Source organism: Hypomesus nipponensis, chromosome 13 (assembly GCF_054491055.1).
Source record: "Hypomesus nipponensis isolate SF chromosome 13, ASM5449105v1, whole genome shotgun sequence".
NCBI lineage: Eukaryota > Metazoa > Chordata > Actinopteri > Osmeriformes > Osmeridae > Hypomesus > Hypomesus nipponensis.
Window position 1 is genome coordinate 5,110,567 of NC_140373.1, and position 24,748 is coordinate 5,135,314.

General features: G+C 42.4%; 1 protein-coding gene across 1 annotated transcript; it reads left to right on the plus strand.

Moving 5' to 3' along the window:
* Positions 1 to 1,368: 1,368 nt before the first annotated feature.
* LOC146259635 (rho-related GTP-binding protein RhoN-like) lies at positions 1,369 to 20,273 on the plus strand. The gene is made up of 6 exons (XM_084670226.1): positions 1,369 to 1,463; positions 1,605 to 1,737; positions 2,160 to 2,247; positions 14,061 to 14,170; positions 16,776 to 16,910; positions 19,215 to 20,273. Exons 1-6 carry the CDS (start codon positions 1,453 to 1,455, stop codon positions 19,473 to 19,475), a joined length of 738 nt encoding a protein of 245 aa, XP_084526352.1. The 5' UTR covers positions 1,369 to 1,452; the 3' UTR covers positions 19,476 to 20,273.
* The last annotated feature ends 4,475 nt before the right edge of the window (positions 20,274 to 24,748 follow it).

The window sequence follows — 24,748 nt, forward strand, 5'->3', positions numbered from 1 at the left end:
GACGTTCATGAGCTCGCGTAGCAACAGTTATATCAGAAATCAGTGAAGCCATTCCCCATTCGACGTTGATCTCTGAAGATTCCACCATGTGAAAGTAAACAATATGCTAAATATAAGAGTCTTTACAGAGTCTGTAAAGCATGGGTTCACCATTGAACTAATTTTGGGGCTTGTGCGAATATTGTTTCAGTGTTCTGTGTAACAGCATTTATATATGAAAAAAAGACGCACTACGTTTATAATATAATGACACGTATTTAGAAAACTGTGGACGACACGTCGAGGAATTGCTGGAAGAGATGTTGTGATAATTTTCATCTGTCAAACTAACAGGAAGTCACAAGGGTGGTAAATATGTCGATTTGCAGGAAATACCAGAGTTAATCTGGACAGACAGCCTAAGACCTTTATGCTAACCTTCTCCCTCAGGACAGGAATGTTTAAGAAAGATTTTCTGGGTCTTGAGGAGGAGGAGAGGAGTGCCCCCGAGGCCCTCCAGAGACAGGCAACAGAGGATAAGGTGGTGTGGAAGAAATCCAAAGCCAGAAAGCACTTTTAAACGCTGAAACAATAGCAGACCACTGTGCATTATTAAACATCAACTGCTAGGAGGGTACAGTGTGTATGGCTCATCTTGCAAGACCACTTGGATTTATGTTGCGTTGTTTTAGTAAGATTCACGAGAACAATAAAAATATAAATTCAGTAAATGCATGTCACCAGAAGATGGCGATCGAGGCTCATTATTGGTAACTGATGAAGCAAGTTCCTTACCCTTAACGGACATGATAATTATACTGTATCATAACAACATCACATGTGTCAGGGATGCTAATGCATGGGAAATATATTCTAGCTATTAATTGTATGTCCCTGCTTTAAATTGACCCTTTACTTTTTTACCACCCCAGTTGATGATGACCCACAGTGTTTTGTTTCTCCAGCCTGCTTACATCCACACTGTTAGTGTCACATTTGTTTGTGATCTGAGTTCATGATGGACTGTGGGCATGTTTATGGGGGGATCATAATGTTTTTAATCACTTCATAACTGTAGTTTCTCTTACAACCACATTTTGTTCGGTTCAGGTCACGACACTATAGATGTTCTATTAATGGTTTTCTTGGTGCCTCTTCTGTGGACTGGGTTATGTTACCTTACAAAGCATGGTAACATTTAATGTGGTACTCGAGACCAGTGACATTGATATCACTCCATAAGTGTACGATGTGTTGATGTAGAGTAGGTTATTTGAAAGGTAGACACTGATTATTTGTCGGCCTAATGTAATTGTGATGGTATGATGTAGCCTATTTCACATGCAAATACATAGGCTATTCGTACATGTGCTTCGTCATTGGGTGTTTAGCAGCTGATGGGCGGGGTCAGAAGAAAAACCAAAACACTCAGTTCTGCTGAGCAGCATTCACCACCGCTTCACCGTGGGAACTATGTCGCAAAGGTGAGAGTTCTCGACTGGTTTAGTCTGTCCGGTAGAGCGTTGGGGACAAAACACTGGACATTTAATCCGAAACATATTACAAAAGTACCAACAGCACTTTATTTTGTGAATTTCGACGTGTTTATCTAAATGACAACGAAGTACCACGGAAAAAACACACTTTGACGGCACCATGGAGAGCAAAGGCAGCCGCTGTAAGATCGTGGTGGTCGGCGATACGCAGTGTGGCAAAACTGCACTACTCCATGTCTTTGCCAAAGACTCTTACCCAGAGGTACGTCATAATATAGAGTAATTTTTTAAGCGTTTTAAACAATAGTTAATTTACTGTCATAGCCTACGTTTAAACCCAAACAGCTGGATGCGCTTTTACGCAAAGCGCGCAGCAGCACCTTAGCCTACATACAATTAAACGAGATTGTAACCCCCAAAAGTTTATATTTGAACAGTTTTCAATAGTAGTGAGTTTTTCTGTGACATGCTGACTCCTTAACAATTGGATATTCACCTGCAACGACTTAAAAAAAAGAGACTTCCACTTAAGACAGTACCAATGAGTCAGCCAATGTTGATATTTTTACATGCTCCGAGGCAGCGCTATATACATTTTCCAATTATATTTTTTCATAGATTATGCTTTTGAAAAAGGTCCAATTACATAATTCTGTTGTAATGAGTGGTAACTTTCTCCTTTAGAATTACGTTCCCACGGTCTTCGAGAACTACACGGCCAGTTTCGAAATCGACAAACAGAGGATTGAGTTAAACATGTGGGACACGTCAGGTAAAAACTATGATTGTTTTCTCGCAGTTGACACACAGCATGATATTGACAGTGAGCCGCCATGGTGGCTCGTCTGCAATGCCCACATACTCGTTTAGCACGATGCATTAATCACATGGAGCATTTAACTACTTGTCTGTACAACAAGACATCATGTTTGTATTTATTTATAACAACACTTAACAAAAAGTGCTCAACTACATTTCCACAGTACTACATGGTCAAATATTGAGGTTTAAGTTCTCCTTCCATCGAATAACGATAGCACATTTTCCGCCTTACCAACCCTAACGCCCCAAAACCTGTTCCAAAATGAGTGGAACTTGACAGTGAGAAAAGATCCATTTGCAGAATCACAGAAGTTATGAAGATAGCCAGGATAGCTAGACAACTCAGAGGTTAAGAGTAAACTAGAGGTTCAAGTGTTTCTTTGCTTGGTAAGTCACTTTTCTTAGTTATATAACTACATTTCACTGACCATTTCCCCAAGCTTTAAGGATAACACCAATGATGAGTGACAGCACCAAAAAGAAATTCACCTGATTTGAAGTAATGTCATTATCACCGATTGGTCATGGTGCCCCACCTAAAACTACGTGTAGACTATTAACTGTCATCAGGGAAATATTTGACCCCTTTTTCTGTAAACACTTAAAGGGGAAAACAACAAAACAGCCTTGTTACTTGGGAGACACATGTTAGAACATACAGTATGTCTAGTTAAACATAGGGCTTATCTGGGAATATCCCAGTAGACGGGTGTTTTGTCACCCACACCAGCACTTCCAGCAGTAACTTACAGTGACTTGGCACAGAGATTGGACAGAGTTGATGGAGGTAGGAATATCTGGTCTTTTATGTTTATGTTGCCTTAGTGTCGTGTCAAGTACATTTTATTGTTAGTTAAAGAGTGGCATAGAATGAACGTGTATACTATCATCGCCGATGATGATGTGATCAGCAGTGTTATGCTTTGTAAAAATGGTGTGTCTGTTTTGTTTGTAAACACGTTTGAATACGCAAAGGTGACAATTCCTTCACATGGCTGAATGTGTGTGTATCTACAGACATAGACGCCCGCTTAAACAGTCATGTGCAGACATGCGCGAGATACAATGCGTGAGTGTATATGTGCTTGCTAGAACACCAAGCTAATGTGTTAAAGTAGCCTGGCAGCAGGTGAGCAGAAGAAGAACGAGGTCTGCGTGTGTGAAGGTGTGACAGCGTAAGGACTGGAACTGACGTGGCAGGTCACCACATCAGGGCCTCTGATGCGTAGGCTTCTGTGACACTGTTACTGAAAATCCAGTGTGAGACGCAGACCTGAGTTGCCACCACTGAACGCAAACACCCACAAACCCCATGGGTCTGTCCCGGGGTCTGTCATTCTGTCGGCCAATATTGCTTTTATAAATTTGGGAAAGTCATCATTTTCGTCATTTCCGATTGTCGTCCTTTGGAATCACCTCGTTTGTTTAGGCATTTCACACTCTCCGTTCAGTTCCTTCTGTCCATTGGTCTTTCTTTTTCATTCCCCTCACTCGTCCATGTACTCCTCCTTTCTATCCATTCGTCTCTCTTTGTCCTCCCACCATTTGTTTCAACCCTTTTGTTGCTGTCTTTCTCTCTTGTACCTCTGTCATTTTCACCCTCCTCTCTTCGTCTCCCTCGGCTTTCTGTTGCTAATTAGTGAGTGAGGCTGCGGCAGGCTGGCTGTAGCAGCTTTAGGGCTACTGTCGGCTGCAGGGCTGGTGGAGCTGAGGGGAGTAGGCAGGCGGAGAGTACAAGTGCAGTGGACTGACGAAGGGGATAAGTATTCAGATTACTAGAGTGGAGTGAGATGAAGGGCTGTACAGTGAACGTGTGAGCTGAAGTGGATGTCGACTTAAAGTCGAGATGGGCCGCTGTTTCTTATCATGCAATGAGGATGTAAAGTATAGTAGGTGCAGGCTTTTACACCTGGGATGTCCAGCAGCATCACACCTCATTCAATAGAATCATCAAGACATTTTCTAGAAGTCAAGGTGAAAAATTACAAGATAAAAGTGGGCAGACCAAGTGGAGTGAGGTGAATAGAGACAGACTGTATAATGTGGAGTGACTTAGCAGGTATTAGAGGTAAGCAAATAGGGGAAACATGGAGTGGGCTTGGCAGTCTTAAAGGTCGAGCTAGAGGTGCCAGCTGCTACACTGGAGCCAGAACTAGCTTTCAGAAATGGAGTGATAGTAATTAACTGTATACTTGTAACTCCTTGCTGCCTCGCTGACCAAACACTTGCCCTCTGTCGCTTTAGTTCTCCTTCTATTTGTCACCCAGCACGTCAGGGCATCAGTCTCTCTCCCTCTTCTCTTCCTCCTTCACTTTCACCCGCTCCTTGATTGCCCTCTGTCTCTTTTCTCATGGATTAGTTATCTCTTGATATCTCTCTCCCCCATTCTCTCTTTATCCTTTCCTCCCCAACACTCCATCCTCTCATTCTCTTGCTTCCTTACCCCTTGTTCTGAGTCTAAACAAGGTCAGGAGTCCCACTCTGTTGGGCTAATGCCTCTTACCATCATTGCGCTTGATTAGCCTAGCATCGCCCCTAACTCCAACTTTGCCTCATCTCACCATCTCTGTCCCCTCCGTCCTCACAGATGGAGCCACAGTCACAATCCACATTGCCACAGAAAGCTTAAACTAATCTGTTTATGCATTGTGACAAAAGACTGACACATCCACCAGAGAAAGGAGGCGGGCACATGGCACAAACCATTGATCCATCACTATTATCTAACAATTCTACAAATTGAAAAAGCACCCATGGATGAGCTGGTGGATTTGAGGGCGGATTTGTTTGTGTATGTTTGTGTTATTTTGGGTGGGTTGGTCAGGGATTTATCTGCAATTCTGTTACATACAGTTTCAGTATCTGGCTTTTATTAGAGTGGTTTGGATTATCTGATGCTTACTTTGCAGTTGCCTTGAACTGTATTGAATGATGTGTAAACCCAATAATGGATGGTTTCAGTATTTTAATAACACAACTAAAAGCCCATTCATACCTCAAATTACACTATAACATCAACAGCATCACCCATAAAAACTTGTGTTTAAGACACATGTCCATCCACCCCACAATTACTTGTTAACCATGTAACAGGCTTACATTAGATACTGTAGGAGAAAACCTACACAAATGAGCAAAGTTGAGTCAGAGCAGTCGAATCAAGACCAGGAACTCTTCATGCTCGTCTGACATTGCCGCTAAGGAAGTTCTTTACTAAAGCACTTCCTCCACCGCCCTAGCCTGCAGCCTAGGTTCTATCTTTGCACAATATGTCAGGGAGATGATGGATATCTAAGCTCTCTGATACTAATGTGGCAACAAAGTCTCTCACAGAGAGCTGTCATGAAGCAGAACCACCACGCCCCCAAATACTGTGTTTGTATTCTTAATAACATCATGCTAAAATACAGTACTACCTGAGTCTCGTGAATGTGCAGTGACATTCACTAATAGCACACCTGCTCTGACAGACTTGGGTCTGGATTTGATCTAAAGGGTCAAGGAAACTGCTCAAACACATATATACACAAACACTTTCTCTCTTTCTCTCTGTATCTCAGCCACACCTACCACAATGTATAGATTACTGCTGTTATCCAAGCACATCCACTGACATCTCTCTCTCTCTCACATTGGTATGGTAAGGTAATGGTTTGTTCATGTCTGACTGAATTTCACCAAACACTCCATTCTCTCTCTCTCTCTCTCTCTCTCTCTCTCCCTCTCTCTCTCTCCCTCTCTCCCTCTCTCTCTCTCTCCTCTCTCTCTCTCTCTCTCTCTCTCTCTCTCTCTCTCTCTCTCTCTCTCTCTCTCTCTCTCTCTCTCTCTCTCTCTCTCTCTCTCTCTCTCTCTCTCTCTCTCTACTCCCTGTTGCATTGCACATGGTGAAGGAGACCCACTCTGGTATTAGCACACACCATATTATCATTAATTCATGAGGTGGTTTTATGACCCCCCTATCAGATGTTGACTCCCTGAAAGCACACCCTCATGCACTCAGGGAGACAGGGAGGGGGAGTGGCACCTGCTTCCATTACAGGAGCTTAGCATACCCATTTGTATGTGTGTGTGTGTGTGGACTTTCAGGTGTTTGTGTGTGTGCAGGGGGGGTGGGGGTGAGGATAGACATAAACACACATGAAAAGTGCTTCTAACTGTGAGTTTCTAAGTCAAAGTGCTCTGATGTTGTGGATACACCAGGTGTGTGTGTGTGCACGTACTCAAGTTGTATATTACGCTGGCTGTGAGTAAGTGCTTGGGTGAACAAGAAGGAGGAGGAGGAGAAGGGCAAGGTGTGTGTGTGTGTGTTTACATGGTTGTGCAAGTAAGCAAGTTCCCAGAGGGGAGCAGGCTCTCCAAAGTGCTTGTGACTGAATGAATGAAGGTCACGTTAAAAGCAGTAGACTGATAAATGACTGTCAGAAAGTGTGTTTAGTGTGAGCCAGTCCTGTCTAGATGGTCTGATACTCTCCTGGTCATAGAGCCCATTAGAAACTCAGGGAACATTGAAAATCAATGGGCCAGATGCTTCCTCCTCGCGTCTCTCATGGGAAGCACTATCCATCTCCTCCCAACTCACTTGATAGACCCTCAGACTGCTTTGAGACACACACACTTGCACGCGGACACACATCTACTGTATATAGACACACAGACTTAGCCAAAGAGGGCCACTCAAGGGCTCCATCCATCTCTTCCACAGACCCTAAACCCATTCTGTCCCTCATTCATAATTCAAGACATTGCCCTGACCGCACAGGCCTATCCAGACAATATTGAGCCGTTACTGAGAAAAGTTGTGGGAGATCTACTGAATTTCTTCTAGAAACTGTGAAACCGGGTTTATAATCTTTTCCTTTTTTTTTTTTTTTTTTTTGATGATTATTAAAGTTAATGTAATTGGATGAAAAACAGGATACTAAAAGGCACTGAGTGGTTTATCAGATCAATTATTCAAATGGAGTGACACAAGGAACATGATACAATGATATGAAATGCAGAACGATTTTGTATTGCTTCTGTGCAGACCACAATGTGGATGTGCAGAAGTTTATTGAACACGAGATCTCTAGTGGTGTCGATATTTGTGACGGTTGCTCTGCTTCTGTGGAACCATTTTTTTCCTGGCAGAAGCAGAATCTGCTCTGGGATTGGCCCAGCCCAGCTGGCTGTGGTGCATTTTTCTTGCTTATCTTTCACTTTTGAATTCTGTGTAGATGTCCTCTGGTTCAAATAACTGTAAGATGGAAAAAGTACAAAAGGTGTATTCATCTTACAGCACGACACGCGTGCCGGGAGCTGTGGGACTGACAACATTCACACACAGACAGATGCATGCTGGAGTGTCCAACGAACACATTTGATCTTTGTATTTTCCCATCCATGCTGTTCTGCCTCCGAGGGCAGTCCACAGCAGTGGACAGCCATTTTAGCAGGGCCCGGGGACAAATTACAAGTGCTCATGTCTCCGTCAGGGACAAGGCAGAGGCGATTTGTTCTGTGTTGCCTTTTTTTGTTGTGGGGTTGTTTTTGTGAAGAGAACCCATTTGAGTAGGGGGGGAACATGCTAAGATAGCCCACGTGAGCACAAGCAGGCCTGGACACAACATGTCCCCAGGGAAACAGTGCCCCACCCCAAAGGGAGAGTAGTGCTATCTTTCCTTTTTGCTCAACTAAAAGTTTAATTTGCTAACGTTTTTTGTAGATCCATTTTTTTCTGTGATTATTCTCTCATTGTAATGTAACAACTGTAAGGTAAAGCTCAGTGACCGTCACTAAAAAACAAAAAACAAAAATGGTTCTAGAATATCCTGGACCTAATAATCCCTTAAAAGGACCATTGTTTACGTTGGTTACACATATTTGTTTCGCTGATTATCCATGGCGCCAACTCATCCTGAATCATTTAAATGTATGTTTCTCAGATTCTCTGGATGGTTTGTGCTCATAAACTGTGCAGTACTTGTAGAGTCATCTACAAGTCATCTGCTTGTAGTCTGCTGTGTCTGGAATATGAAGCACTTGTCAAGAGCTGTCTTCAGTCTACGGCATTTCCTTTCCTGATCTTAACACCACAGTGGCATTTTCTCATTTTAATCTGCAATGTGTACAAAATGGAAAAAATGAAAATAGGAAAGAAAGAAGATGTCAGACATAAGACTTTACATGTGGAAAGGACACAGGACTGAAATTGGAATGAACTTTCAGGACCTGCGTGTGTGTGTGTGTGTATATGTGTGTGTGTGTGTGTGTGTGTGTGTGAGAGAGAGTGTTCCGTTACAGTGCTAGCCCTGCAAAGTGTGTGAATATCCGACTGAAATTCTGTTTCTCCAATCTGTGATAGTTTCTGTTGTAGGTGAACCAAATTTATTTTAGTATGCTAATCATGTATGGCTAATCTGACAATTAGCTGTCTTGTCTTCAACCAGTTTCCTCTAGGTTGTTTTCAAAGCACCACACTGTGTCCATATCTCCTTCTGTACTCGTGATTCCCATGGAACCTAACAGGATGTGTACATGGCTTAAGCCCAGCAGGGAGAATTTATATCCAATCAGGTAACGTCCAGTAAAATGAATGAAATCAATAGTTTGGGACTGTGTGGTTGCAAACCTTGAGTTAAAGATGGTTCTGAATACATTAAATTGGACTTCAATACAGCCATATAGCTCAGTTACCTTTGAAAATATAAAGGAACTTACCCGTAATGGACTATTTTCAGTTTGGGCTTATACAACCCACTGCTTTGGAAATGTGTCTTATGGTCAGGATGAGAGCATGTACTTTCAACCCTCTCAACCCTAAACAGGTGTTGTGCTCCAAGGTTTTACACCATTACCTGTTTTCATAGCAGAAGAAACAGCCTTGGGGGCGTCGGTTAATCAGCTGTTTACTGCAACAGGAAATACCAGTTAATCCACTTCCTCATTGTCAAAAAGAGCTGCCAGGCTTCCAATTTCATCAAGGTGAATCATTTTTAAGCTTTTGTGTACAAACGTTTTGGAATTGACTCACTGTTTGTTGCATGTCAAGACAATACACTGCGCTTTTCTCTCTGTGGGAAACAGATATTGCCAATTAACTGTCACCTCAGAGCTCTGTGCACGATGCGCATGAAAGCATATCACTTAAAATGTATTTTACTGGGAAACAAAACACCTAATGGGAGACAAAGCGACTGCTAAATATAGGCTAAACCCTGTCAAACACAGTATTAAATCGTATTACATAACAAAATCAGGGAACAACACATGCTGCCAATGCAGAGACCACTGCCAAACATCCGAGGAAAAAAAACTACCCAAAGAGAAGAAGAATGCACCTTGTTAGAATCAAACACATGACAACCCCATGGAGTGTCTCAGGGTGGCTTGGCCATTTTCAGTTCATGCGTGGCTGCATACTGCTGTATACCGCACCATACCGAAACATAGCACTTTGACATTTCACTAGGCATATACCAGAAATTAGATATAATCTATACAAGGCTATTAGGGTAGGGTTAAGGCTATTATAGTGCCATCATATGTAGTTATAGAGATGCTTTGGGCCATTGTTGCTGATTATCTTTGCTTAGTTGTTTACTGACTGCAGTATGAAAGTGTATTACAGCAACAGCATTCTTTCCTCAACCTGGTTGCATACAGGGCAAACCAGTAACATTTTGAAAATGAAAACGGGGTTATAGAGAAAGACAGATGGACTGCCGTTTAAATTACATATGTGCTTCGACAGCAGGCTTGCCCCCAGAGAGTGTCAAACCACAAGTCTGAGGAAGGGTCAAAAAGTTAAAACATCAATAAACATTAGCTTCTGTTGATGAGCATGGATTAGGTCAAGCCATGCCACCATGAGATCAGGGACTGTGTGTGGGTGGGTGGGTGGGTGGGTGGGTGGGTAGGTGTGTGTGTGTGTGTGTGTGTGTGGGTGTGTGTGGGTGAGTGAGAGAGAGAGAGGTGTTATGTTATTGTTCACTAAAGTTTTACACAAGCAAATATCAACTAGCCAACATGTACAGCTTGCATCTGTTCGTTAGGTTTCCACACAACATTGTGAACATCAAGGAAGCCCCTGAGAAAACTGTCTGAATTTCCAGTTTGTTTACATCCTTCCATTCATGTTCAGAACAAAGATACTCTTTCTTTTCTGCTCAGGTTGCTACGATACTGTAATGCTACCTGCAAATGTCTGCTGCTTTGGCAATAAAACACAAACACTGGTGTGCGCGATAAAGTGAATCAAAAGCGCATAAGCAAAGACAGATAAATATCTCTGTCACAGAAGGCCACAGTACTAAATAAGAAGCACACTTAGTTTTAATGAGGTTGTAAATCGAAGCTGATCCCCTGTCATCTTTATATGTTATCAAACAGCTACTGTTCACAGGCTAATGCAACGGCCATTTTGTTGTCAGCATCTTGTTAATTATGTTTGACTTTTATGGGAAAGAAGCTTCCTCCCCCGTTATTTCTGCTTGAAAACCGAAAGCAAAGGTAAAGAGGCATAAATTGTTTTTTTGTCATTGTATAATGCTGTAATGGAATTTCATCAACCTATTTTTTCGCATTCAGCATGTCTCATTTCTGCTGTGTGTTCTGGGAATTGGACCACATTTGAATTGTTTCTATCAAAAATGTTTTTCCTCAATGGGCCCTATAAAGTGTGAATTGTCAGTTGGCAAAAACAAAATTACAGAAAGAGTTTTATTCGCCATGAAAGTTTGCACAGACAAGGAATTTAATTTGTCAGGAAGATTAAACATATAAGAATCTTAAAATGTTAATATGTGGACTAACTACACTAAAGGTACAAAGTCTAACTAATACTGAGGGGATTTAGAAGAAAAAATATAAAATAAAATGTAAAGTAGCCAAATCATTTTCAATATAAAAATACAAAAAATTGTAAATAGTACAAGAATTGTTATGCAACAGTAAATACATATATCCTAATTAAAACGTAGGTGGACCAGCAAAACCCAACACAGCTAGGCTGAGCCAATTCCAGAGCATATTCTGCATCTTCCAGGAAGAAAGTAGTTTCACAGAAGCACAGCAAACGTCACAAATACCGACACTGCTACAGACCCCTGTGTTCAATAAACTCTTAAACATCTCAAATCCTCAGTTTGAGTGATAGCAGAGGCTCCCTGCACATCCACATTGTGGTCCACACAAAAGCAATAAAAACATATTTCCGCATTTTATGTCAGCGTATCATATTCCTTCTTTTACCCCATTTGAATTTTCCACTTGATGTGCTCACATCTAATAAGCCAACCAGCGCCCTCTAGGATCCCGTTTCTTAGTTCCTATTTACGTGAATGTAATAATCCTTGAAACAGGGAAGAGAAACACTAGAACAAAGTCATTTTGTAAACCTAGTTTCACAGTATTATGGACGAAATTAAGTATGTCTCCAAAAGCAATCTCACTCCGTAAAGGCTATATATTGTTTAGAAAAGGAAATCATGTCTTGTATTATGAATAATGAGGGAAAGATTTCAGTGGTATGTATAAATATAGCTAGCTGGTATTTTTCTACATTCAGCATGCACACATTTTAGCTCACTAAATACATTAGTCTGCATAGTTTTAGCCTATATAGCCTACTGTAGGGTTTGCTTGCTTACAAAACTGCTGGCTATGCAGTACTGCAAAAGCCTCTGTGTACTGTGTCCCTTGCCATTGCTCAAATTGGATCAGCAATATTTCAGAAGTGGCAATAGGTAGTCAGGGAACAGTTTTATAGTAATATCTCAAGTGTACATTTTTGAAACAGACAGGCGATGAGGTTTACTGTTTAGCTGGTTGACTGTCATTTTGGTTCACTTTGAGCCATGCATTTTTTATGCATGTTTATACATGTTTGAACTATAGCGTCTGTTGCTGGGACAACACTTTTTGGAAAAAAGGTACTCTGCACAAACAATTTTTACCTACTGAAATAGATACATTGAAACAGAATGCACTTAAGCCTTCTCTATCTCTTAGGCTTCATACACTTAAATATATTTTGATACCTTAAATGATTTATTAGCAACACATTCATTAGTCTCCTTACCTCAACAGAAGACATGACACTAGTTTGAAAGTCGTGGCACAGTAGTTAACTTTTTTTCCCCTTTGGTCATTTTTTCATTGTGTCAAAAACGGGCAAGCTTGCATAGCGAGAAGCTGTGCTGCAGCTGGCACAAGGAGAGTCCTGATGCCAGGGGGTTTATGGGAACCATAAGGAGGGCATGGGGTAGAGGCAGAGGGGGGTGTAAGGGAGCCATATGGGTATGTAGCAGGGTATATGGGGACCGCAAGGGGTCCAAGTCCCTGCTGTGTGTCTAATATGAACAGCATGGGAGACAGTCCAGTGTGCAACCAAGTCCTGCTGGCCTCACACTGCGACTGGTCCAAAAGAGCGGATTTAGGAACGGGAGAGTTTGACACAAAGGTAGAGGTAACGAAAGAGGGAGGAGATGTGCGGAGGGGAGTTATAGCTGTTCAGCTGCTGTGGAGATGGCCCCCATCTCTGTGCCACTTCTGTCCTTGCACTGTCCAGGCAGCACATCCACCTTTTCTCGTCGAATCTTTTTTTTAAATCTTTTTCTGATCCACACTTCCCTCTCAGTCTGTTCTTTTCTCTCTTTACCTTGCTCCCCAAAGCCCCCTTTCCCTTTTTTTCTCTCTCTGCTATGAATCATCCTCGTTTGCAGTGTGCTGGAGAAACCCCAGAGACTCTGGAGGTTAGTCAGGGAGTCAGACCGTGTAGAGAAAGGGTACGGCCTTTAGTTTGACCTTTCTGGTCGTATACACTCTTGTCATTTTCATTTTGACCGCATCTCCACATCTCATACACAAGCGTGCCCACGTCTGTTTGAGCTACATCTGTCCCTCATTAAGACAGTTCCTGGCAAGAGCTGTTTCTAGCATGCAGTGAAATGGGCAAGTCGGTTTGTGTGAATAGTTTGCTTGCAGATGTTTAACTGCTAAATGTGTGCATGAAGGTGGTTTTGGTAAAGGTATGCTGTTCCCATCGAGCTTGCATCCTTTTGTTCAGATGCTAATTACATGCGGATGTTTGAGATCATTTCATTTCAACTGTATGTGGTTTGTATATTTGAGGGAACCTTAGCTGTGCCTTACACTTAGTGTGTCAGATCATTTAGGGTTTCAGTCCAGTTTTTTTTATTGTGTTCACTTTGAATTATATATTTAAAATAGCAGTGTGTGTACTGAACAAAATGGGCTGTATATTCAGTGTTTGGCGTCATTTTCAGTGTTGTGCTCTGACTCTTTGTATCCATGTATAGGGATGTGTGGGAGGCATGTGTCTGTGCTGGCATTTGGTCAAAAGTCTGTCTCTGCACATTCTAGCCCAGACAGGTTTTTGTGCAGTGCCCAGAGTCATGTGAGAAGTGACAATGGGACATGGTATGGGTGACAATAGAGACTGTGGGGGGGGGGGGGGGATTGTTCCTCTTACACATTCAGCTATCCCCAAGAATGTGCCTCTCAGTGTCCCCTGGCCAGATCACAGGGGGAGGGGCTCCCCCCCCCCTCTCTTCAAAATGCCATTCTAAAATAAAACGTGACAAAATGACTCATCATGGTATAATTCACTATAATGTCAGGTCAGTCATAATGAGCAGGTATGACAATCTCTGTTTTGTCAGATCAGACATTTTCACAACGCTGTAGTAAAAACATAACAACAATCTTGTCGATGTAGAAAATATGAATAAATATGAACGATGTGTTTTTGTGTACCCGCAGGTTCTTCCTACTACGACAACGTTCGACCGCTAGCATACCCGGACGCAGACGCCGTCCTCATCTGCTTCGACATCAGCCGACCAGAGACACTCAACAGTGTACTGAAGAAGGTCAGCGCACTAGTTGGCCATATCAGACTCTGGCTCTAGTTCATTCAAAATAATACTCTTAGGAAGAAGTTGTGGGAAATTGTGTGTTCATTGTCAGTGATGGATTTCGCTGTACTAATCAGATCAAACTGTCCCCTTAACGAATTCCAAAAGTTGATATATGTGTGTGAGGAAATGTGTGAGGTAAAAAATGAGAGAAAATTCAAATAATAACAATTAAATTCAGATGAATCACAATGGTTTCTCAGATCCACAAACTTAACGTGACAGCTAAACTCAAATTGAAACTATTTCTATTGGACATACAAAGAAAAGTGGCCTTTGAGTGAGTCACAAGGCCAAAGCCCCTTCAGCAGTTCACAGCGCTAATCAGTTCTGGAACGGCTCGTATTCACCTTTTGGTTCAAAGACACAAACCCCACTGAGTGTGTGGCGAATGTCAGAGATGTGGGAACACGGTAGGAATGTCTTTCACTGTGGAGTGGACATTCCTGTTGTCAGCTTCATTGCCCACCGATGACATCATCATTGTAAGACAAAAAACGCTCAATTGTTTCTGTACCAAACAATACTATCAGTTTCGTTTGGGGGTCCACTTGAAGCCCAACTTGACCCCTGACCCCTATAGAGATACCCAATAATCTTTAGCCAACAGGCCTATGGGTGTTGAATACCCCATTTGACAAAAGATGCCTACAATTGGGCTCTTGACCCACGACAACCTTTCAAGTGCCAAGCATGCCATTGTGACATGGTCTATCTATTCAGGGCTTTGATTCTAAACATTGGCTAACTAGGAAAAACCACCCAAGAATTTAAAAAACTAAACGAGTGTTTTTGTACATTTTATGAGTGCTTCTGTTTTGGTAATGTATGTGTGGTCATTGCAACACATCCATTTTCTTGTAGAATGTAGCTTTTGTTATGAAAAGCTCCCCAGTCGTTTTTCTACTTTCCCCTGACCTTATTCATTTCCTGTCTTTGTTAACCTACCTTCTGTACCTTTCTCAAGAGGGCATCAATCCCACCTCTCCTTCAAATCTTCCAGGCCTTCAACTATACTTTGTTAACCAATGTTCACTCCTTCTCTTCCTCCTCTTTGGAGGCATGCGCCGTATGTAGTCCATAACAATATGTATTTTCTCTTTCCTGAGCCCTACATGTTTACCTGGCCACATCCTTCCCATCACCCTCTCTTTCCTCCATATTTGCCTTCACTGCCCTCTCCCTCTCTGTCCTCATGTGGTTTCAGCTTTCTCCAGTGTGAAACGTAGACTCTTGAGAGTGATGATGTGGAAGCTGTTGCACCCTGCCCCGAGGCTTGCTTCATGAGTGGGAGAGAGAAACAGAGTCAAAATGAATAGAGGAAGACAGGAAAAGTGAGAGAAAGAGAGCGAGTTAAAGAGAAGAGCGGAAGAAAGAGAAGTGTGTGTGTGAGAGAGAGAGGCAGGCTCTCCGCAGGCCCAATACCAGCCCTTCCGTTCAGTACACGTCCTGTATTTCCCACAGTCACTTTTATTAATATTGCCTGGGGCCAAAGGGAAAGAGGACTAGCTTGCTGCTTTCACTATATTGGAGGGTTATATAACAGAAGCTGTGTTGTAATCACAGGCTTGATCAACGACTGGCCTCTGGAACTCGAGGATGTTACCCAAGCTAAGTTGAGATAGTCCTAGTTATGTCCTGTAATATAGTGGATGGATGTGCACACCGGTGGGATAAATCTGTGTTGTTTTGGGAATATCACATCGCATGTTTGAAGTGAAAGGATGAGTGCAATCTGATATTAAGATTTTTAAAAAGCACAGTGTACTCAAAAGAACAGTTATGCACATCATGTATTAATGCAAATCAATAATATGCATTGGATCTAATAATTAAATAATATAATGAATATATCAGTAAACCTATTTGATTCTCTTGCCTATGACAAAGAAGTTCTTACATGAACAATAACTGCCCACCGCCCTTTTTCAGAGACAATAGCCGTCATTGAGTTACGTATACAACAAGCACAGGGCATAACTGCTGTGACACAGACGCTCAGAAAGAGAGGAGGCCTCTGTCTACAGTATAAACAGAGAAGTATCGTTCAAAGTGACTGCCCATGCATTAGCATGAAGGGATAGTGAAAGCAGTCAGATAAGGGAGAAAAGTGGAGAGAGAGCGAGGAGAGGAAAGAACAGAATGAGAGAGTGAGAGAGAGGTTTGAGAACACTGTCTTTCTGTCTTAATCAGTATTGTCTAGCTAGCTCGTGCTAAATAACACTACTCATTTGTTCTGCAAATATACTCATTACTGTGAAGAGCCAATAACCCGAATCGTCATTCTTTTCTGAAGTCAACACGACACGAGATAGTCACGCGACAACTCTCAGATGAGTATTGTGCGGCGGTGACAATGACTACATTTAGCTTTTCCCCAGATGTGGCTGGAGAAAGCAGTATTAGTGTGGATCTGAATCCTAGTTACATCTACTATGCTGCATGTATTTCTAACAGTGCACAACATAAATCTCTTTTCTCACATGGATTCATACCTGTCTTGGTGTACTTGTCTGACCGGTTCTGACTGGTTCTGTCTGTCCTCCGTGTTTCCACACAGTGGCAGGGAGAGACCCAGGAGTTCTGTCCCAATGCCAAGGTGGTTCTGGTGGGCTGCAAGCTGGACATGAGGACGGATCTCAACGTGCTGAGAGAACTGTCCAAACTCAGACTCATCCCCGTCACTCACGAGCAGGTGAAAGATACTTTACACAACTCTCTTTCCGCAGTTGCCCCCTTGGGATGAATAAACAACCTACCTACCTAACCTCTTTTGTCAGATACATTTCTCATCTCAAGGGGAACACCTGTGTAACTGAATCGCAGATCAAATGCTGGATAAAATACTTACTGCTTAGTGTTGCACATGTACTAGTACTGGACTAACTGGAAAAACTCAATGGTAGGAATGCTGTTTTACTGTCATGTCAAACCTGCATCCTACCACTGTTTTATGTATGCCACTTGTCAAAACAGATCAACGAGCAACATTTCCAGCCAGAGCCCAAGCATAAGTACTGGCCCAGAGGGACTTAGTTCTAATGGGACTGCTTTATTCCGTGCCTGTCATTTGACAGTCCTAGACTGATGAACGTCAATTCCAACAGTGTAGAATCAACAGGTTTTGTAATGTACAGCAGTAGGTGCCCTTCACAGCCAAATCCAGTAGATACTCCAAGATGTGTGCACCATCAGAATTACAGATTAACAGAGCTCAAATACAAAACACACTTCACAATGCTAGTCCATGTACCTGTTCATGCTACACAGACTCGCTCCCCTCCCCCATTCTACTCTGGCATTAATACATAGCACACCCATAAGGTTGTATTGTAAAGACTGCAGACCACCCGTTAGGAATTCTAATGTAACTTGCTGCAAAGAATACACTCAATATTTTACCTCTCCTAAGACAGAGAACAGCATGTGATTGTACTGCTCAGTTCCATTTAGCTGACACTCTCATTACCCCTTTCCCTCTCAATCCGTTCACACAACACTGCTGTTGTAAGGCATTTTTAGACAGACACATGATGGCATTACCTTACCAGGACAGTTTTTCCATTGTTTCAACAGCATCATTTCACTCCAAGAGAATGCACTGTGAACCAACAGAAGCATGAAAGTTATGCGGCTAACTAAATGTTCTTAAAAAATATTACAAAAAATTGAGCGAAAGATGAGAGGGTGAGAAAAAAAAGATGCACTGTGGAATAATGTCATTCTGTTATCCTCATCACAATAAACACAGGCAAGTGTCATCAAGTCATTACCACAGGAAGAGTGTTAAATGTTGTGAATTCTTCCCATCAGATTAGTTTCATCAATTTCTCCACAAAAAGAATAGACAAAAAATACTTTGACTTGCTTTAATGTCTTGAAATAGGCGAAATGAAACCTAAATTGACATGACTGGACCTACTATATGATAGAAATGAACCAATTCCACTACATTTCCTCTTTGTTTTAAGCTAATCTCTTAAATGGCCTCCGAGCTAATGACATGCAAGAGGGTGAACCATCTCCTCAAAGACTTCTATTCAGAGGCCTGTTTGGCCTCTAACGAAAAGCAAATGGCAGTAAAGTGTGACTTCCACGCAACTGAACGTGTTCTCTCCAACAAATTAAATCCCAGGAGAATCTGGGCAGTTACAAGGATGAACGTTGTGTGAACTCACGCCGTCTGTCATAATCTGCTTAGGGTCAAAACAGAGAAGTGTCCGTCTTCTCTCTCTGTCCCCGGTGATAGAGCCATGGCCTTACTCTGAGTTCAAGTTGGATTTGTAACCAGAAGCAGGATAATGAAGCTGAATGTTTCGGAAGGAACGAAAGCTGAACGGATGTTTTTTGAACACGACATGGCACATGACAGTAACAGTAATTGCGGCTGTTGGATGTGCTTACAGTGTCTCCTTTCACCTTTAATCAAGTCGCTAAAACCGTCTGAGCGAGTGAAAGATACAAACTGTGCGTGTGTGTGAGAGTATAGGTGTGAGAGGGACTATACGAGGAAAACAGAGTAACGCAGGGTGAGATGCAGGGAGACCTAGTGACCTGGAGTTGTTTTGTGATCCCAGACCAAGCACAGGGTGCATCAGCCTCAGAAAGTAGACTCAGTTTTCTGCTCCAGTTGGACAGCTCTACAGCTCCTGAATATTTCAGAAGACTGTATAAAGGTTTTCCTCTCGTCTGTCTGCCCACCTTTTGAGTCAGGGGAACATGATTGGGTTGCATTTACTTTTAATATAAGTTTAATGATGATCGAGGGGAGACAGGACAAGGCTCTAAATAGGGATAAACTTAATAGGCTTCAGTATGAGAGATATACAAGACAACGGTAGCTGCGGTGTATATACGTATATTTTAAGTTTAGAAATGTATATTTATTGCTAATGAAAAGTACTTGGTGCTATTATTACCCGACTACAGTGTAACTGTAGTCAGAGTATTCTCCTCTGCAAAAGCACTACTAACAGTTTTGTGGTTTCCTTATTAACAGGGCACCGGTCTGGCCAGGCAGATAGGGGCTGTGGCCTACGCAGAGTGCACCTCCAAATACTCTGAGAACAGTGTCCGGGACGTGTTCCACGTCACCACGCTGGCGTCCGTGGCGCGCGTCCATCGGCCTGTGTCACAGCTCAAACGCACCGGCTCCCGGCGGGGCCTCAAGCGGGTATCCCAGCAGCCTCCACGGACTGAGATCCTGGAGCAAACCCCCGCCATCAGAAAGGATCGAGCCAAGAGCTGTACGCTCATGTAGGGACGGACTGTACCAACTGACCCAGACGGTGTACAAAATGGACATGTTTAAGACACGCAGAATTTTATTTATAGGTTTTTCTTTGTTTCTTTTGCACTGCAAAAAAAGACAATGAATACAACAAGATTGCAATGCTGAAGAGTGAGAAGACTTTGTTCACCATCAACCAATGTTTCCTCTTTCCCCTTGTATAACTGTTTCTCTGTACATGTGTCTGGGTCGGATACTTGCCACATCATTGCCACATTTTCTAACAACTTCACACATAAGAGCAAAATGAAAGAGAAGCAAATCCAAACGAGAGATACTACAGTAGTTAATACAAGAGGAAACAAGGCAAAAAGGAATGTGAGAGGAGGAAGAGGAGGAGAGTTCTAATGAGATTGATCAGGGAGCCCTTTCCATTAAGTTGTTTCCTGTCTTCAAATGCCATTTTCTGTGTCAGTGTTCATTTACAAGCACAAAATGATGCACGCAAAGTGTTCAGATTTAAATGTCAGGGAATGATGTTATCGTCCCATTCAATCTAATGAGATAAAAACTGGATGGTTAGAAGCCCAGAGACACAAAATTACAGGGCTGATGACACTAAAAACCACAAGTGCTTTCAGAGGAAAATAAGAACTAAAAAATAAGACTTTTACTTATCACTCACCACTAAATATTGATGTGTTTAAATAATTGTACAAAGTAAATAATAATGTTTGCGAGACATTGCAATGTCGGGATAGGAGGGGGCTGTTTAGCAATGTCTTGTTTGTTTGATCTGGAAAATTAAAAAAAACACCTGCTCTGCTACTCTATGTACATTTTCATATCTGAGATTCATAATGAATTACTGGTTCCAATAGAAACACTGAAGGAAAGTAACCAGTAGATCTTTAAATATAGTGAACTAGTTTCCATCTGGTCTACTGCTCTCCACAGTTTATCCTCATTCCCCCTTTGTGTCCCTCCTCACCCCTCCCATCCTGATCAGGGCCCCCAGCCAGTTCCTGCTTCCGTGAGCAGCGGCAAAGTGACATTTCACAGCGTCACTATGATGTCTTCATGTGCTTGTGAGTGCGAGGTCACGGAACACTGGCCCGGGGCAAGGCCAGAGCTGCCCTCCAGTCCACAGAAGCTCTCTGGTTCAGAAACTGGTTCAGACAAGAGCTACTGACAACCTGCTACCCTGTCGGCCTTTAGCCTGAAGTCACAGTGTAATCTCATAACCAAATACTTACTATTCGCAGTATGTTTGCCTATAGCATTTCCAAGTTGTCACTTTACCAGTTAGTAACATAAAGGTTTGTCCTTTAAAAATATGACATTTATGTGTTTCCTAGCTAAATAATTATGCTAGTTGTCAGTTGTAAGGTAAGGTGATGTGAATTGTCAGGGATGAAAGACTGAGCTTCAGTAAACATCCAGGTGAGAAAGGTATCTTTGAAGTCATTGTGCCCCAAGTTCCCACAGAGGGTCTGTAGCTGTTGAAACATCATTGTTGATGATGTAGAGATCCTGAATTATGTCATCTTCCTTAACGTGAGCTCACAGGTAATGTCCATGTTTAGCAAACAGTCATCCCTCTTTTTGCTTGTCCTTGTTGTTGCTTTACCGCTTCCTCAATGTCACCATACACACACAGCCCTAGTCAGAGCCTGCTTTAGCTCTAGGAGATGGTGGACCTCATTTACCTCCAACATATACACTCACACTCACCCAACACAAACAACTCAGTCTGTGTCAACACAAAATAAATTGCATCGACAGCTCAACCAACCTCCGCGAGCTTGTTAAATGACCGACGACATCACAGCTGAGAGACCTTCTCCAATCCAACCAGTGTGATGCCAACTCACACATACAAATACCATACCAAGAATTTTCTTGCAGCAGTACAGGTTTCAGGGATCCCGGTAGCTCCTACCATAGATGTTGTTCCTTGTAGTACGGACCTGCTCCCTTCGTGTGTTCAGAGCCGGCACCTCAGCACCGTCTGTCAGTGTGGCCTGACAAATCCTGCCTGTGGACAGGGTCATTCCTCCCATCATCCCCCCCAGTCAGGCCACAGACTCAGCCACCCGGTGAATCACAGCCCCGAGTCAACTCTCATAAGGCAACTGAAGTAACGTATTTTACAAAGTGTGATACGTGTTCAGAGACGTTGGCAACTCCATTAGCAGAGGCTAAAATTAGACTGTGCATGTTAGAACGACATAGCAGGTGAATCCTTCCAGCAGATTAATGATAGTGATGAATTAGTAATGGTTCTGTTTTCCTTCACTCACACACATACATGCCTACAGTGAAGACCAGACTTCTTTAAACTCCATCTTGCTAGATTCAGCTGTTTCTTTCCTTTGGGTATGGGTCTTACGGTACAGGCTAATACATGTCACCCTCTAGTAAGATACACACCAGGAAACCCACAGTTCCACGTCCTGTCACTGAGGTTTCCTCTCTGTTTCTTCTCTTCCCCACTGGCTTGGACACAATGTTTAGTACAAACCACTGCTGTGGTGTGTCTCCCCTGCTGGAGGCCCCTCATTCTCCAGCTTGATACAGGGCTCCTGCTGTCTGGGTCCTGGGGGCAGGGACAGCTTGTGGTTCTCAGGAAGCTGTCTGAGCAGAATAAACCCGAGGGTATTGCAAGCACCTGCATGCAGTTTGTAAAAGTGGTATACAGAGATAGAGGACAGATTACCCAGCTAAAACATGAACTTCTCTTGAACTCAACTGTGGTGAGAAACGTTTTGGGATACGTTTTGGGTAGGGTCACCGCAGTGTTTAGTTTTGGTTTAATTGTGGAGTACATATTTAGTTTTGCAATTGTTCTACCCTGCTGGACAATCATAGCTTCCACACACATGCAATATATGCATAATCAAAATCACACACCTAGCCATCTACACAAGCTCACGATGGTGGTCCATCTTTCATTTTAATCCCACCATAAAGTTTCACTGATCAGTGCCAACACTGGCTCAGCCCTCTTGCATCTTTAATGGTCTCTCTCCTGTTCGCACTGTCAGCTATAAAACTACAACCTAATGTCTTCTTGGCCTCAAGAAACAGATCTAGGATAAGTCTACTCAATTAAAATCTTAATGTTTACCAATTGTGACAAATCAAAATCCGCTGAATTTAGATGTCTAAAATTGCTAAATGAAACAAACTTCATCCCATAATTAAGATGGACCTGGCTATGACAATGTCATGACGTGATTGCCGTGTCTACGGGAGAGAATGAGGCATTAAAAATGCATGACCCATTTAAACAGCATGTAAAATTGAGCAGATAAAAAATATATGTTGCCTGTGTCCACAATAGTCTGACTCCTCCTTCTGGTCTCTCCACGACAACGAGGCACAACGTGGAGCTTCTGGGTCCTCACATTCACACACATACTCAGACACGCACACACTCACACACACACACACACACTCAGACACCCACACACACACTTCCAAAATCTCACACCCAGACAAACACACAATTTCACATGCTAGGTTGACAGAAAGAAATGGATATCTAAATGTGACATTACTTTTGTTTGTGTTTGAATGTGTTCAGGTGAAATAATACAAGGGCTCTTTGATGGCAAACCCAATGATGTAATAGAATAAAATCATAGAAGTTGTGATGTGTGGTGGCTGGTAATGAAGAGCTGTTTCAGCAATTATTAGAGGAGCGCTGACATGTGGAATTGCATTACCAACAGACATTTCTAATAACGGTTTTACGGTCGATTTTATGGAAAGGCTCTCAAGTGACAACTAGTCATTTTATTCAATTGTGTCCTATTCTATTTAAACAAATAAGCTTGTTTAGGGGCACCATTTCATGTTTTTTGCTGATTCATTGCCTTTTAGCATTCAGTCCGACACAGCAGTATCCTTTGAGCATTACAATGATCGTTTGAGCATATCAGTTGTAGCCAAGGGGACACTGTGTAAAACGCTGCAGAGAGGTTTGGTCCTGCTGTCAGGGAGGACAAACAAGTGGAACGTGAGAGCCATCAGGGTCACTACGGACAACTGCACTCATTATTCACAGCGGTGACACTTCTCACTCTTACGTGGGAGTGTGTCTCAGGTGCTGTCTTCGTCTCGCTCACACACACACACACAAACACACACAGGCTAATGAGAAAAAGGTCTAGAAATGGTCATCCCAGAATTAGAAAAGCATCTAGATAAACCCATAGAGGATAGACAGACAGACAGACAGACATCTGGTATTACATGAGCAGCTCAAGTTCAGAACTTAAAAGACCTCTCTTCTCTCATACCCCAACAGTGGTGTGAATTTCTGTGAAAAATGCATGTGAAGAAATATTCACGATCATCTCACTTTCGGCAAGTGTACTGAAGTGTGCACTCGTCTTATCTGATGATTGAACCATGAATGCTTGCGCTACGATTTGAGAATGCAGGCAATCAGAAAGTGCTTTATTATGCAGAAGTAATTTGCTCAGTAAAGACAACCAAAAAAAAAGCGAAAACTCTCAGTGGAACACTAAACCTCTCCATTGTTTTGTCAACAACTCCTCTGACTCATCTGATCTCACCTGGATTCAAAAACAGGGTCACATTAGATGTTTACTCAACCATACATGTTAACTGTTTCTTAATGGATGAGACGATTTGTGTAGACAGAGCAGTTCATACATAGAATGTCTCCGTTCCTTTTTCTGTTATAGTTGTCATGAGAGCTCTGGGATGTTGAAACACGATACTGTAGATTTTGCACCCATTTGATGAACGTTCTTTTAGTACAACACCGCATATCAGTGTTGTTCTTATATAGTAAACCTGAGGTATTTTTTTGACAGTTACTGGGCACTTGCAGTTTTTTTTCCCCATTTTGGTGAACTATGTTTTATAGACCTTAATTGGAGCCAGCTCTCCATATTGGGGCCAGGTTCAAATCCTCCTCAAGACCCCTAAAAAGTCCTATGGAGTAGCAAATTCAAGTCTGCATGTCGTCAAATGGCGAATGTCTCTCTGCCTTGAGGCAGACTACCTTCAAGTCTCAGTCAATCTGTCCATGGAGGATCTGCTCACACACCAACACTAAGCAAACTCCAACACACGGCTTTTCTAAGTCTCACACACACACACACACACACACACACACACTTACACATCCAAACATTCCAGATGGCAAACCAGATTGTTCTCTGCTAATTTCCCATGCGTACTGTTTCTATAGAAGCACAATCAACTAAGGGACCCGTTGGTTCAAGCTTGGACTTCACAACAATTGCTACACATGGAGCCACACA